The 17,662-nt window shown below is 42.5% G+C and overlaps 1 protein-coding gene across 2 annotated transcripts in view; it reads left to right on the forward strand.

Moving 5' to 3' along the window:
• Positions 1-17,662, forward strand: part of LOC143793979 (immunoglobulin superfamily member 1-like) — a 197,164-nt gene that overhangs the window by 32,843 nt on the left and 146,659 nt on the right. For both annotated transcript variants that reach the window (XM_077280899.1, XM_077280898.1), the window contains exons 2-3: positions 2,837-2,896; positions 5,317-5,352. In XM_077280899.1, coding sequence (XP_077137014.1) covers positions 2,869-2,896; positions 5,317-5,352 — 64 coding nt within the window. In that variant the 5' untranslated portion in view covers positions 2,837-2,868. The remainder of the gene's footprint in view (positions 1-2,836; positions 2,897-5,316; positions 5,353-17,662) is intronic.

Consider the following 17,662-nt stretch of genomic DNA (forward strand, 5'->3'; position numbering starts at 1 on the left):
TTTTTGAATTTACCAAATGGCTGCAATGAAACATAGAGTGAAAAATTTAAAGGGGTCTGAATACTTTCTATACCCACTGTATATAATTCTCTATAGAACATCATGTTATTTCCAGGGATGTTGCCAATTTGTTTTGTGTTTTTAATTGTTTTTATTCTGTTTAGCACTTCTGTTTTTCAATAAAGCCATTTTTTATCGGTTTTCATGCTTAGGCGTTTTTCTTTGTATGTTTTTATGCTTGTATAAAAAAAAATATTCTTCTTTTCTTATCTGTCTGGTGTCTTCTTATATGTACTTTACATGTTAGAAAGTAAAGGAGTGACAAGTAGTGTTGTAAAGATGGGCAACTAATAATGGTGGGCTATGTGGCCATGTCATTATCTAGGTAAGGAGTAGACGAAGTAACGAAGTTGCCATGTATGTGTGCTGCCACAGTCATTGCAATTTATGGGAGAAAGAAAACATGCAACTTTGTCAGCATTTTGCGTAAACTACAATGGAGAAAGGTGAATCTATAGTCTTTTCCTTTAATGGTTTTAAATAAAAGAGAAGAGGATCTCTAGCCTTTCGATGGGTGGGAGCTGTTAAAATGGAATAAGCACCAATTGAATATTTATGTTGATACATTTTATGATGTTTGATTGCAGGCCATGGAGTTGGGGGCGAATCTGGCCCTCAGATCAAAAAATGTTGGGCGCCCCTCCATTTAACAAAACTTGTCCAAACTCCCAAATATCATCAGTATTGGCTGAATGTGAAATGTGTATGGGGACTTCACGACTCTTCCCCTACAGCAGATATTAAGGGAGCATGTAATTTGACTTACTAGATTTCGACGCCCAATTATTTGTTCCCATGGGAGATAAGCCGCATCCATGGGTTTCTGACAAAGGCTTATTTCCTTCTAGTCATTGAAATTAGCAGGCACATGTGGCCACTCTCCATGTACTTATTGTCAGGAGAAGGACATTTTATTCTGTATGTGTGGACAGATTTTCCTGATATATTGAATAGATTTTATTATATACAGTGCCTTGCGAAAGTATTTGGCCCCCTGGAACTTTTCAACCTTTTCCCACATATCATGCTTCAAACATAAAGATACCAAATGTAAATTTTTGGTGAAGAATCAACAACAAGTGCAACACAATTGTGAAGTTGAACGAAATGTATTGGTTATTTTAAATTTTTGTGGAAATTCAAAAACTGAAAAGTGGGGCGTGCAATATTATTTGGCCCCTTTACTTTCAGTTCAGCAAACTCATTCCAGAAGCTCATTGTGGATCTCTGAATGATTCATTGTTGTCCTAAATGCCTAATGATGATAAATATAATCCACCTGTGTGTAATCAAGTCTCCGTATAAATGCACCTGCTCTGTGATTGTCTCAGGGTTCTGTTTGAAGCTCATGAAGACCAAGGAACACAACAGGCAGGTCCGTAATACTGTTGTGGAGAAGTTTAAAGCTGGAATTGAATACAAAATGATTTCCAAAACTTTAAACATCCTAAGGAGCATTGTGCAAGCGATCATATGGAAGTGGAAGGAGTATCATACCACTGCAAATCTACCAAGACCCGGCCGTCCCTCTAAACTTTCATCTCAAACAAGGAAAAGACTGATCAGAGATGCAGCCAAGAGGCCCATGATCACTCTGGATGAACTGCAGAGATATACAGCTGAGGTGGGACAGTCTGTCCATAGGACAACAATCAGTCGTACACTGCACAAATCTGACCTTTATGGAAGAGTGACAAGAAGAAAGTCATTTCTCAAAGATATCCATAAAAAGTGTCATTTAAAGTTTGCAACAAGCCACCTGGGAGACACACCAAACATGTGGAAGAAAGTGCTCTGGTCAGATTAAACCAAAATCGAACTTTTTAGCAACAATGCCAAATGATATGTTTGGCGTTAAGGCAACACAGCTCATCACCCTGAACACACCATCCCCACTGTCAAACATGGTTCTGGCAGCATCATGGTTTGGGCCTGCTTTTCCTCAGCAGGGACAGGGAAGATGGTTAAAATTGATAGGAAGATGGATGGATACAGGACCATTCTTGAAGAAAACCTGTTGGAGTCTGCAAAAGACCTGAGACTGGGACAGAGATTTGTCTTTCAACAAGACAATGATCCATCCCAAACATAAAGCAAAATCTACAATGGAATGGTTCACAAATAAATGTATCCAGGTGTTAGAATGGCCAAGTCAAAGTCCAGACCTTAATCCAATCGAGAATCTGTGGAAAGAGCTGAAAACTGCTGTTCACAAACGATCTCCATCAAACCTCACTGAGCTCGAGCTGTTTGCCAATGAAGAATGGGCAAGAATTTCAGTCTCTCAATGAACAAAACTGATAGAGACATACCCCAAGCGACTTGCAGCTGTAATCGCAGCAAAAGGTGGCGCAACAAAGTGTTAAGTTAAAGGGGCCAAATAATATTGCACGCCCCACTTTTCAGTTTTTGAATTTCCACAAAAATTTAAAATAAGCAATACATTTCGTTCAACTTCACAATTGTGTTCCACTTGTTGGTGATTCTTCACCAAAAATTTACATTTGGTATCTTTATGTTTGTAGCATGATATGTGGGAAAATGTTGAAAAGTTCCCGGGGTCCGAATACTTTTGCAAGGTACGGTAAGTTTGTGTCTGTTTCCTAAAACTGAGCACAATAGGAATTATTTTTGTGCTTACTGTAGACATTTATTCTGCAGAAAACATGGTGTCCTGCTTGAGTTATTGAAGTCCATTGAATGATTGGAATTGGTAACATCATATTTATTTCAAGATTTGATGAGTTAAATCTAAACTGATGATTGTTTTCCTCAGGACAAGGTTTACAACTAAAAACTCAGGAAACCATGTCTGGGGTCATCAACTTCTGTATAGGTAAGCCATAAGTACTGTAAATTTTATTGGCACTGAAGTATTAAAAAATGATATTCCTTGTAAGCAAATAGCTCATATTTTCCCAGATATCCATACTGGTTACCTGAAATATCCCCAAGTGATAAAAAAAAATAATATTTTAACTTAGAGAATATTTTAAATATTAATATGCAAAGGTTGTCCTGGACTTAGGTGGGGGTTCAACAGCAGACACACAGTTCATGCTAGACAGCCCAGGAATTTACAGGAACTGGAGGCTTTTTGCCAAGAAGAGTGGGCAGCTTTACCTTCTGAGAAAATAAAGAACCTCATCCACACCTACCACAAAAGACTTCAAACTGTCATTGATGTTAGAGCTGGCAATACACAGTATTAAGAAATGGGGTATGTGAACTTTTGATCAGGGTCATTTGGATGTTTTGGGTTGTCATTATGATTTAACCCCTTCATGACGCCGGGCTTTTTTCGGTTTTGCGTTTAAGTTTTTCGCTCCCCTCCTTCCCAGAGCCATCGTTTTTTTATTTTTCCGTCAATATGCCCATGTGAGGGTTTATTTTTTGCAGGACAAGTTGTACTTTTGAACAACATCATTGGTTTTTGCATATCATGTACTAGAAAGCGATGTGCTCATTTCCGGCCCGATGGCCGTAAGCGCTAGTTAAATGCTGCTGTCAGAGTTTGACAGCAGCATTTAACTAGTTAATAGCGGCAGGTGGATCGCGATTCCACCCGCCACTATTGCAGGCATATGTCAGCTGACATGTCCCGGCTTTGATGCGCGCTCATCGCCGGAGCCCGCATCAAAGCGGGGGTTCTGACCTCAGACGTACTATCCCGTCCGAGGTCAGAAAGGGGATAAAAATAGAAAACACAGTAGTTTGACAATAAATGGCTTCACCCAAACACTAACCATGAGTGGACTGAAAGTTTTGGTGTTATCATTCATATTCATAGAAAAAAAGGCCAAGAAAACAAAAATTCTGCCTGGGTATGTAAACTTTTGAGCACAACTGCATGTGAACACAGAACACACACATGTATACATTGAGGACAAACACACAAATGTACACAGAGCACATACATGCACAAACATGTATAAACAGAGCGCTCGTATAACAGTGCATATACACAGATCAAAAACAAACATATATATATATACAGAGAGCTCCTAATAAAACACACGCTTGTATAGACAGAGCACATACACACATATATACACAAAGCACATACAGAAAAACAGCACATGCATGCACGCGCACACACACACGAATAGACAGAGCATATACATACACACATATGTATACACAGAACACATACACACACTTATACACAGAGAATATACACACACATGTGCAAACAAACACAAACCAGTCTGTATTCTCCTGTTCAGTTCTTCTAGACTCCCTCAGTGTACATGACGACCTTTGGTCACATGACCAAATATCCTGCTGCACTTTTAACTGCACGGATAATGCAGGATTGATATTATCAGTGCAGTTTCTACTTGTAATTGCTAGGGGCCTGTAATGGAATGGGGGCCCTGTGCAATTGTCCAGTTTCGCCCCTTAATTCTGGCCCTGACAACAATAGATGATTTACATGCGCAAGTAGATTCAGTGTGGCAGAGCATTCCTCAGACAACCATAAAAACGTTATTGATAGCATTCCAAAGCATGTAAGCTTGTGTATTTCTGCATGTGGTGCTCATACTGGATGCTTAAAAAATTGAGATGCTTTAAAAATTATGCTCCATCTTTTCATTACTTGCATATCATTAACATGTTTGTCAATCTTGTGATTTTCATAAGTCCACCACTGGTTATATTATTGGTAATACAAGTTTTTATGTTTGCATAATTTTTAAAAAGTTTTAAAGAGATTCTATCAGAACACTCCACACTCACACTCACACCCATCACAAAAATGGTTTATATGGACATGTTGCTCTGTGAAAGATATCTTACATCTGTTTTAACTCACATACTATTGAGGCTTATGTGCTCTTGGAGTGTCAGAGCACTTCCCAAATCTCTGCCCACCTCTATTCTTCGACAAATACCACTTTCCTCTACTTGACTGACAGCTCACTGGCTTAACGATACAGTCAGTGAACTGTCGGTTAACTAGAGGAAGGTGGGGATGGATGAAGAATAGAGCCGGTGAGGTAGAGGCTTGGGAAGTGCTTTAACACTCCAAGAGCACATAAGCCTTAATTGCATATGGAATTAAACAGCGCTTTTTCAGTTTAAGTAAAGGTATGAATGAGAAACAAGAAAGGTATGGATGACATTATCTTTCAGAGAGTAAAATGACCATATAAACAGTTAGTGTTGGGAGTGAATTATTGTGACGGGCTACCATTAAAAAATGTTATATGAATATTTACTCAAAGTTATATACTCATATTTTATCTTTTACAGTGTTTTTACTTGGAAACACAGCATTTGCACAACCAGGTAATAGGATTGTTAATGGGAACTTACTAAAGGAAATTGTGAAAAGTCTATATTCATTAACATAAAAATGATGGTTGGGTCAATCATACAATGTAATCAAAAGAAATTGCCCTGTCTGACGAAGGTCAATGTAAAGACCGAAACGTTACAGCAAAAAATTCTTGGAACGTATTTCTACAATAAAGATACTTTTGTCTTAATAGTACCATTTTTGAGTGCCGGGACTTAATTTTCTCATATTACAATCATACAATGTAAACCGCATTAACGTTTCTTGAAAATAATGCGATGCATGCTTTGATAATACTATAATAATATACTATAGCTTTTAAAAGTAAAAATCATTTACATATATACAGGTCCTGCTCTTATTCTTTAATTCATCCACTCCCTTTTTTGATTAAGGATCTTTAGAACATACAGTACTAATTAATATAATGAGGTTTAAGGGAAGCAGTCAGTAGGATCGCTCCTAAGCCATCTATATGGGCATATAGGTTATAGGAAGCTGAATAAATGATAATTTGTTATCTACGATCTGATGAATGGTACCCAAAATCCACATTTTTTACTATATGCAAATGAGCTGAAAAGATCTCTGTGCCCGATTTATTAATGTGGCAAAATACATATTAGAGAAATATGCAACACAATGCCTCACGAAAGCAGCAAACATCGGCACACAGAGCATATATCGATCTGTTACGTAAGCCATTGGGGACACTGTGCGTGCCATCATTAGGGCAATGGTCAAAGATCATTTTCAGAATTATGCAAGGGTACAGTGGTGTAAAGGACAGCTTGTTAGAAAAGTTAATCAAATAGTAAAAAGTGTTTTGGAAATGGTTTACAAGCAGAAAACCTGATGATAGGTTCCCCCTTAACATAAACTCTTAACTATACATGATCTGATTATACATTCCCTTTAAATTAGACAGTTCCTCAATAATCACTCAATGGGCAAGAAATGTCTTGCAATTTGTGAAAAGCTACAATTGAGCATCTCTATAAAGGTTATGTTGGTGCGCTGCCAATGACGTTAGTGAGGATGCGGTAATTTGATATAAATACCTTTTATTTTGGATTTTAAATCAAGTGATTTTGAATCCTAAATAAAAGGTATTCATTTTAAATTACCTCATCCTCACTAACATCATTGGCAGTACAGAAACATAACCTTTATGTTTTTATCTTTTCCGGACCCTTTGGTGTACCACGGATACTGTCTGGTGCTGCGCCTCACCACCTACACTCAAAGTGCTACATTCCCGCACTATTGGAAATAATAAGCCATTTTAGTGCTACCAATCATCGGTGAGATCTCATCTCCCGAGATCTCTGTGCCGAGATCTCCATCTGCGCATGCACCGCCCCTGGCAGCCAGTTTCCCAGAGTCCACTGCATAGTAAACCATTTAAGTGCGAGGGCTCTGGGCTTTCACAAAATGTCAGTGGAGCCCCCGCACCACTGAATACCAGTAGCGGCGCACATCAGGACACCCCCTAATCCCAGCCTGTAGCATCACCCCACTCTTGCCTCTGCCAGCAGCGACCCTTGGACCCCGCTTCACTGCAGCCACTACCCTTGATAAGCAATAAGACGCATGGATTTTAAGAAACCATTTTATTAAAAACAAATTTTTCCCCTCAACATTTGGCGTGCGTCTCATAAACTGCAAAATATGGTTCCCGTGCCACCCGTGTCAGTTTTTTTGTGCTTGACCAGAGCAAAAAGTGGCAAAATGGTATCAGTTGTCATCACACTTTTTCCCCAGTTTCTACTTCTAAACTGATGCGTTGGATAAAAAAAAAAAAGAAACATGCAGCATTTTCTGATCCGGCTCTATTGAAGGGTCCAGCTCAACTGTTGATGCATAAATGAATGGGAAGCATCCGGCAAGCAAATCATGAGATCTGTTCTTGCATCAGTAGACGTTTTAGTCAACATGTGCGTTCATTAGACTCAGGTAAAGGATCTACCAGACTTATTGCACACTTGAGACAGGGGCAACATTATAATCCTAACTGCATGCGGATCCTAGACTTGCGGTCTGAACCAGTACCTATAACGGGCGGAGACATCACAATTTGTTACTTATACGTCTGGAGTCATACATGTGAGAGCATCGGATGCGATATGCTAATGACACTCGGCTCCGGCTCTTCTGCCAGTGTGATCCAAGTGCAGTAGCGCTTGTGCTCCGATACTCTCGCATGTGAGAATGAGAGCACAGGCATGGAGGAGACGGAGAAAGATTGGCTTTAGGCTACATTTCCATGATGAACCCTTGGTGCATTTTTGATGTTGCAAAATTTCTGCACGTATGATTTAAAAAAGGTTACTTGTGTTTTTTCATTGCGTTTTTGACGCTACGTTTTTTGTCTTTGTTTGATGTATCATTCTTTAAATATACTGGCTTGTTTTTTTTTACTTTCTGGTATTGTGATTTCACTGAACTCTATTGGCATATGTAGGTGCGGGTTACATGCATTTTTGATGTTTTTCTGCAGCGGAAATGCACAAGAAATGCATGGGCTTTTTTTACCTGCAGATTTTTCACATCTAATATGAGTCTATGGGGAAAATCTGCACAGAAAACTCAGCGTACCTGTAAGAGAAATTAACACGCTGCAGAATATAAAAACGCACCGCAGGCCAGTTTATGCAGCATAAATAAGAAGCACAGCGGGCATGAGACTTCTGTAAATCCCATCCGCTTTGCTGGAAGACACTGCATTTTTGACGCAGGAAAAACACAAAGCCTTAAAAAAGCGTAAAAGCTCATCGTGGGAACACAGCCTAAAAAATGTGTGTATTCTATGTTGTAATTATCCCGAAGAAGTGTAGTTTACTAGAAACAGCTATCTCTTACTTACCTGTTTATCTCCTCTCCTCATGTGACGACCACAATAAAGTGCTGCTTTCACATACCAGTGATGAGCACTAGCGATGCACGAGCACTAAAATGCTCGGGTGCTCGTTGCTCGGGTCGAGCAAATTGGAATACTTGGGTACTCAGCCAGAACAACGAGCCCAATGTAAGTCTATGGGAGACCCGATTATTTTTACCGCGATTTCCCCCGGGGGTCCTTTTAACCCCTTCATGACCCAGCCTATTTTGGCCTTAATGACCTTGCCGTTTTTTGCAATTCTGACCAGTGTCCCTTTATGAGGTAATAACTCAGGAACGCTTAAACGGATCCTAGCGATTCTGAGATTTTTTTTTCATGACATATTGGGCTTCATGTTAGTGGTAAATTTAGGTCGATAATTTCTGAGTTTATTTGTGAAAAAAACGGAAATTTGGCAAAAATTTTGAAAATTTCGCAATTTTCACATTTGAATTTTTATTCTGTTAAACCAGAGAGTTATGTGAAACAAAATAGTTAATACATAATGTTTCCCACATGTCTAGTTTACATCAGCACAATTTTGGAAACAAATTTTTTTTTTGCTAGGAAGTTATAAGGGTTAAAATTTGACCAGTGATTTCTCATTTTTACAACAAAATTTACAAAACCATTTTTTTTAGGGACCATCTCACATTTGAAGTCATTTTGAGAGTTCTATATGGCTGAAAATACCCAAAAGTGACACCATTCTAAAAACTGCACCCCTCAAGGTGCTCAAAACCACATTCAAGAAGTTTATTAACCCTTCAGGTGTTTCACAGCAGCAGAAGCAACATGGAAGTAAAAAATGAACATTTAACTTTTTAGTCACAAAAATGATATTTTAGCAACAATTTTTTTATTTTCCCAAGAGTAAAAGGAGAAACTGGACCACGGACGTTGTTGTCCAATTTGTCCTGAGTACGCTGATACCTCATATGTGGGGGTAAACCACTGTTTGGGCGCACGGCAGGGCTCGGAAGGGAAGGAGCGCCATTTGACTTTTTGAATGAAAAATTGGCTCCAATCTTTAGCGGACACCATGTCACGTTTGGAGAGCCCCCGTGTGCCTAAACATTGAAGCTCCTCGACAAGTGACCCCATTTTGGAAACGAGACCCCCCAAGGAACTTATCTAGAGGCATAGTGAGCACTTTAAACCCCCAGGTGCTTCACAAATTGATCCGCAAAAATGAAAAAGTACTTTTTTTTCACACAAAATTTCTTTTAGCCTCAATTCTTTCATTTTCACATGGGCAACAGGATAAAATGGATCCTAAAATTTGTTGGGCAATTTCTCCTGAGTACGCCGATACCTCATATGTGGGGGTAAACCACTATTTGGGTGCACAGCAAGGCTCGGAAGGGGAGGCGTGCCATTTGACTTTTTGAATGGAAAATTAGCTCCAATCGTTAGCAGACACCATGTTGCGTTTGGAGAGCCCCTGTGTGCCTAAACATTGGAGCTCCCCTACAAGTGACCCCATTTTGGAAACTAGACCCCCCAAGGAACTTATCTAGATGCATAGTGAGCACTTATAACCCCCAGGTGCTTCACAGAAGTTTATAACGCAGAGCCGTGAAAATAAAAAATAATTGTTCTTTCCTCAAAAATGATTTTTAGCCCAGAATTTTTTATTTTCCCAAGGGTAATAGGAGAAATTGGACCCCAAATGTTGTTGTCCAGTTTGTCCTGAGTACGATGATACCCCATATGTGGGGGTAAACCACTGTTTGGGCGCACGGCAGGGCTCGGAAGGGAAGGCACGCCATTTGGCTTTTTGAATGGAAAATTAGCTCCAATCATTAGCGGACACCATGTCGCGTTTGGAGAGCCCCTGTGTGCCTAAACATTGGAGCTCCCGCACAAGTGACCCCATTTTGGAAACTAGACCTCCCAAGGAACTAATCTAGATGTGTGGTGAGCACTTTGAACCCCCAAGTGCTTCACAGAAGTTTATAACGCAGAGCCATGAAAATAAAAAAATTTTCTTTTCTCAAAAAAGATTTTTTAGCCCACATTTTTTTATTTTCCCAAGGGTAACAGGAGAAATTGGACCCCAAAAGTTGTTGTCCAGTTTCTCCTGAGTACGCTGATTCCCCATATGTGGGGGTAAACCACTGTTTTGGCACACGTCGGGGTTCGGAAGGGAAGTAGTGACGTTTTGAAATGCAGACTTTGATGGAATGCTCTGCGGGCGTCAGGTTGCATTTGCAGAGCCCCTGATGTGCCTAAACAGTAGGAACTCCCCACAAGTGACTCCATTTTGGAAACTAGACCCCCAAGGGAACTTATCTAGATGTGTGGTGAGCACTTTGAACCCCCAAGTGCTTCACAGAAGTTTATAACGCAGAGCCGTGAAAATAATAAATGTGTTTCCTTTCCTCAAAAATATTTTTTTAGCCCAGAATTTTTTATTTTTCCAAGAGTAACAGGAGAAATTGGACCCCAAAAGTTGTTGTCCAGTTTCTCCTGAGTACGCTGATACCCCATATGTGGGGGTAAACCACTGTTTGGGCACATGCCGGGGCTCGGAAGGGAAGTAGTGACGTTTTGGAATGCAGACTTTGATGGAATGGTCTGCGGGCATCATGTTATGTTTGCAGAGCCCCTGATATGCCTAAACAGTAGAAACCCCCCACAAGTGACCCCATTTTGGAAACCTAGACCCCCCAAGGAACTTATCTAGATGTGTGGTGAGCACGTTCAACCCCCAAGTGCTTCACAGAAGTTTACAACGCAGAGCCGTGAAAATAAAAAATCATTTTTCTTTCCTCAAAAAAGATGTTTTAGCAAGCAATTTTTTATTTTCACAAGGGTAACAGGAGAAATTGGACCCCAATATTTGTTGCCCAGTTTGTTGTGAGTGTGCTGGTACCCCACATGTGGGGGTAAACCACTGTTTGGGTGCACGTCAGGGCTCGGAAGGGAGGGAGCACCATTTGACTTTTTGAACGCAAGATTGGCTGGAATCAATGGTGGCGCCATGTTGCGTTTGGAGACCCACTAACCTCTAACTTCAACACTAACCCCAACACACCCCTAATCCTAATCCCAACTGTAGCCATAACCCTAATCACAACCCTAACCCCAACAAACCCTTAACCACAACCCTAACCCCAACACACCCGTAACCCTAATTCCAACCCTAACCCTAATCCTAACCCTAATCCCAACCCTAACCCTAATCCCAACCCTAACCACAACTGTAACCCCAACACACCCCTAACCCTATCCGTAACCCTAACCACAAGCCTAATCTTAACCCTATTTCCAACCCTAGCCCTAATTCCAACCCTAACTCTAATTCCAACCCTAACCCTAAGGCTATGTGCCCACGTTGCGGATTCGTGTGAGATTTTTCCGCACGATTTTTGAAAAATCTGCAGGTAAAAGGCACTGCGTTTTACCTGCGGATTTACAGCAGATTTCCAGTGTTTTTTTGTGCGGATTTCACCTGCGGATTCCTATTGAGGAACAGGTATAAAACGCTGCGGAATCCGCACAAAGAATTGACATGCTGCGGAAAATACAACGCAGCGTTTCTGCACGGAATTTTCCGCACCATGGGCACAGCGGCCAATCCGCTGCGGATCCGCGGCCTATCCGCTGCGGATCCGCAGCCAAATCCGCACTGTGTGCACATGCCATAACCCTAACCCTAACCCTAACCCTACCCCTAGTTCTAACCCTAGTTGAAACCCTAACCCTAGTGGAAAAAGAAAAAAAAATATTTTCTTTATTTTATTATTGTCCCTACCTATGGGGGTGATAAAGGGGGGGGGGGTTTATTTATTATTTTTTTTATTTTGATCGCTGTGATAGAACCTACCACAGCGATCAAAATGTACTTGTAACGAATCTGCCGGCCGGCAGATTCGGCGGGTGCACTGAGCATGCGCCCACCATTTTGGAAGATGGCGGCGCCCGTGGAGAAGACGGACCGACACCGGGAGCCTCGGTAAGTATAAGGGGGGGAGATCGGGGCACGGGGGGGCGTCGGAGCACGGGGGGGTGACATAGGAGCACGGGGGAGCGGACAGGAGGACGGGGGAGCGGAGCACAGGACGGAGGGGACTACGGGACAGATCGGTGGCTTGGGGGGGGGGCGATCGGTGGGGTGGGGGGGTCACTTCATTATTTCCAGCCATGGCCGATGATATTGCAGCATCGGCCATGGCTGGATTGTAATATTTCACCAGTTTTTTAGGTGAAATATTACAAATCGCTCTGATTGGCAGTTTCACTTTCAACAGCCAATCAGAGCGATCGTAGCCACGGGGGGGTGAAGCCATCCCCCCCAGGGCTGAAGTACCACTCCCCCTGTCCCTGCAGATCGGGTGAAATTGGAGTTAACCCTTTCACCCGATCTGCAGGGACGCGATCATTCCATGACGCCACATAGGCGTCATGGGTCGGATTGGCACAGGTTTTCATGACGCCTACGTGGCGTCATGGGTCGGGAAGGGGTTAAGGTCTAAAGACGTCTGAAAATTATGGAAACACTGCTCAAATGACACAGGGACCTCATGGGGATTGCCCCTGGAAGCATTCCTGACTCCTAGTTCACAGCCTTAATCATTTTTTTCCGAGATTCATGCCATTTTTCCCGGTGCCACAAAAACACATGAAAACGAAACCAAAACGGGTTTTGCTTGGAAATATGTCAAGGTACATCCTTTGCAGGTTAATGACTTGCCTGTAAGGCCAAATATTTAACCCCAGAATGAAAATTTCATATGCACCCCATTAGGCCTTGGAACCCACATACCGGATGGGCCCATGAAAATCCACTTCACAATATGCATTTTGTGCTCCATACTCCTCTGTTTTACACATTGGAAGCAAGAGAGCCCTGCTGCATAGTCAGTCATATGCACCCCATTAGGCCTTGGAACCCACATACTGGATGGGCCCATGAAAATCCACTTCACAATATGCATTTTGTGCTCCATACTCCTCTGTTTTACACATTGGAAGCAAGAGAGCCCTGCTGCATAGTCAGTCATATGCACCCCATTAGGCCTTGGAATCCACATACTGGATGGGCCCATGAAAGTCCACTTTACAATATGCATTTTGTACTCCCGTACTCCTTTGTTTTACACATTGGCAGCAAGGCCAGCCCTGCTGCATAGTCATATGCACCCCATTAGGCCTTGGAACCCACATACTGGATGGGCCCATGAAAATCCACTTCACAATATGCATTTTGTACTGCATACTCCTTTGTTTTACACATTGGCAGGAAGGCGAGCCCTGCTGCATAGTCAGTCATATGCACCCCATTAGGCCTTTAAACCCACATACTGGATGGGCCCATGAAAATTTACTCGTACTTTTTAATGGTATGATGGTACCCTCTTTGCACAATTATTTACAGGAGAATTTGGCAATTTTATTTGACATGTTTTTAACACTAAGGTTCAGATACTGCTTTAAAAAAGGCTAATACTTGCAATACAAGGCAATTTTATTGCAAACTACAAAATTCAAGGAATAGTATGATTGAATAGTGTGAGTGCGTACACTTTTTTATGTGTTAACATACATAGATTAATAAGTACATATAAGGATTAAATAAATATAGTGATTACATATATATGAAGATTAACTACATACAGTATACTTAGATCTTCCCCAAGAGGCTTTTAAACATCATCCATCTGGAATCTCAGAGAAGCAACACCAAGACAGAGAACCCCTGGGAGATTACCTACACTGCATGGGTGTCCCCAATTATGCAGGTATCAGCACATTGTACATGTACAGGTACCCCAGTTTTGGCATCTGTCTTGGTCATGTTTCTCTTGTCTTATATAGTGAATAACACTATGTAGTAACTCAAGTTTCACCTACACCTTCAAGTGGCCACTTTTCAAGGTTGGATGAAACTGAGATATCATGGAGTCATCAGACGAGGGGCCATAAACCCCTAGAAAATAAAAGCCACAAGGATTTAGATCAAACCACCACTGGCGTAGTTTCAGTAAACCTTAATGTTTTACAATGACAAGCAGCAAACATAACAAGCATTTATCAAGATTGTCACTATGAGCATTGTCTGACACATCTGTAAATGTTTTACAAGAAATGCAGTTATGTGATTGTCTGAATGCATTCAGTATACAGTATTTCAATCTTGTTTACAAATCGCCATTTGTATATTCTCCATTTGTACATTTGAGGCAGACAAAGTTAAGGCTCGCAAGGAGAGAAACTAATATAGTGGACTGTGTCCAATGTTAGCAACCAGGCAACACAAAAAGGAGCTTTTCACGTGAGCTCTTTAAGGTACACAAATGTTATGAAGTGTTTGCCAACAAGGATGTGGTTTCACCAATGTGGGGTACCTTTTTGTAAAAATAGACTAGTACCATCACAGCCCCCCTTGACCAAACTTCACTGGTCTATAACAGTACAAAGCACGTTCACCCTGGTGATCTAGTGGCAGTTAAACAAGAAACATTGCAGGAGACAGAGTTAAGAAGTAGGTCCAATGGAATGCCATGCCCAATTCCCCAATGTGGTGTCCTTTTTGGACTCATTAAAATAGTGCCATCACAGCCCCCTTGCACAAAATGCACCGTACAAAGCACGTTCACCCTGGTGATCTAGTGGCAAGTACAGGACAGATTTCAGGAGACCGAGTTAAGAAGTAGACCCAAAGTAATGTCATGCCCGATTACCCAGTGTAAAATCCTTATTCTCTAGTCACCTTCCACGACAGCATAGGAGGTTGTCTCCACACCCTAATGGGGGACAGGAAGCACAAGAGGTTAAAAGACCCTCCCACCTCTTAAACCTCGGTGTCTTTCCTGTGCCCCATGGGGCATGGAGAGGTTAACCAGTATGCTGTGTGGCCGGTGACTGCAGCGTTACCTTGTCTCATATTAGCCGGGCAGCGGCGGTCAGGTTCCTCCTCCGCAATGAAGCTGCTCCCATCTCCCCGCTTGTGGTGGATTCTGGGACCTGTCTTGCCCTCCTGCGCCTCCTCTGGGGGTAAAGCGGGCCAGTGACCCCTGGCCGGAGGCCTCCAGCAGCTCTCCGGCTTTCCTTCTCCCGCGCGTGCTGCTCAGCAAACCCGGAAGTGACATCTGAAGCACTTCCGGGTTATGTGTTCCGTGTGGAGCGCACGCACTTCCGGGTTTCGGCTGTTATGGCCCCTGGAGGACCGAGCGGCATGTGAAGCATGCCAAAATATTCAAGCCTGCTCAGGACCCAGGGAGAAGGAGGGAGAAAACGTTTTTACGCTGGGGGAGGGTTTAAGGATATAAACCCTCCAGAAAACGCCATCAGGTAAGAAAGATGGATGCTGTTCCTGCAAGCCCCGTGTCTGCAAAGCCCAGCGCCACCCCTGCCCCAGTAAGTGGTGGGGGGGAGGGTCCTACTACAGGCATTCTAGGTAGCTTTGTGTGTCACTCCTCTCCCTTCTCTGTTATATGGGGTCAAGGCTACACACAAGCCCTCGAAGTCAGTGCCCAGGTGTGCTATCTGCCTAAAAAAGTTGCGCAGTGAGTGCACGGACACAGTAATTAGGGCAGAACATCCCTCCCTAATAGAAGAAATAAGATCCATTGAGAAAAATGAGGTTCAGTCATCTCTTGCTAGCCTGATGCCTCCTACCACTACTCTGCTATCCCCAGGCCCTTCAGCTCCTAAAAAAAGGAAAATATATATTGAACCCTCTAAATCTGACTCAGATGGTTCTGTGAGTTCCACCTCGCTAAAGTGGGATGAATCCTCACCCAGAAGACCTTCTGAAAAGAGGAAATATTTTTTCTCGATGGAATTTATGGAGGATCTAGTTTCCTCGGTACGCAATACTATGGGTTTCAAAGAAAAAGAAACCTCAAGTGCAATCCAGGATGATCTATTTGGCGGTCTGAAATAGGGTTGAGCGAAACGGATCAGATAAATTCAAAAATCGCCGACTTTCGATAAAGTCGGGTTTCATGAAACCCGACCCGATCCTAGTGTGGGATCGGCCATAAGGTCGGCAATCTGCGCGCAAAAGTCGCATTTTGTATGACGCTTTCAGCGCCATTTTTCAGCCAATGAAGGAGGACGCAGAGTGTGGGCAGCGTGATGACATAGGTCTCGGTTCCCACCATCTTAGAGAAGGGCATGACAGTGATTGGCTTGCTTTCTGCGGCGTCACAGGGGCTATAAAGGGGCGTGCACACCGACCACCATCTTACTTCTGCCGATCTTAGCATAGGGAGAGGTTGCTGCAGCTTCATCAGAAGAAGGGATATAGTTAGGGAGGGAAGATTAACTCCCAAACTGCTTGTGCTGTAGTGATTTCCACTGTCCAGCACCACCTTTTTTTTGCAGGGACAGTGGAGGCTATATTTTTGTGCATCAGCTCTGTAGCTTATTAGGCTGCCTTATAAGGCTCCCTGATAGCTGCATTGCTGTTTGCACCGCTGCTGTGCAAACCAACTGCTTTTTTAAAAGCAAAAATCCTTTTGCTCCTTTCTGCACAGTTATCTTGTTTATTTGTCCACACTTTTGTGTGCAGCAGTCCTTTTTATTGCTGCCATACTTGTCCTGAGATCATTGTAGGGAGATTGAAATTGTACTACAGTCCTTGTATTTTTTCATATATCTTCCAGCCACTTTCTGCCACTTACGTTGTGTTGTTTTATACACTGGGCATGAGTTTTGGTTCAGTCTCCCAAAAAAAAGTGAGATTCAAATTCTCACAAAGTGGATATACTTCAGTCCTGTTAGTTTGTCGTATATCAGCCAGCCACTTTCTGCCACGTACATTGTGCTGTTTTATACACTGGGCCTGAGTTTTGGTTCAGTCTCCCAAAAAAAAGGGAGATTTAAATTCATAACAAGTTTATATACACCTTCTACCTTGTTTTACAGTACCATATAACGGTTGTTATTTTGGTTAGATTTTCCAAAAAATGAGGAAGTCTGGTGGAAGAGCCCGTGGGCGGTGGTTGCCAGCTGGTACTGATGATGGTGGTGGTGCATCTGGTGGGAGTGGCAAAAGCTCAATAGCACCTAAGGCTGGAGGTGTTGAGCCAGCGTCACCGTATGGCTACACAAGGCCTCGAAGGCTCCCTTATCTGGGAGTAGGAAAATGGCTTTTAAAGCCAGAGCAGCAGGAAAAAGTTTTGGCTTTCCTTGCTGACTCCATGGAGCTCTTTACACATACCGTGCCTGGGTTAGAAAGGGAAATTGTTAACTGCCCATTACAAGATGAATCGGACATGGAGTGCACTGATGCACAGCCACAGCTAGATTATTATGCTGTTCCATTGACTCAGATCACTACATTGCCCTCGCAGTGTACTGAGCCAGAATCTGACCCTGATGAGACTATGGTGCCCCGTCCCGAACGCTATAGCACCTTACACGGTGACACAGAGGAAGGTGCACATGACATTGAAGAGGAGGTG

Source organism: Ranitomeya variabilis, chromosome 1 (assembly GCF_051348905.1).
Source record: "Ranitomeya variabilis isolate aRanVar5 chromosome 1, aRanVar5.hap1, whole genome shotgun sequence".
NCBI classification, from domain to species: domain Eukaryota; kingdom Metazoa; phylum Chordata; class Amphibia; order Anura; family Dendrobatidae; genus Ranitomeya; species Ranitomeya variabilis.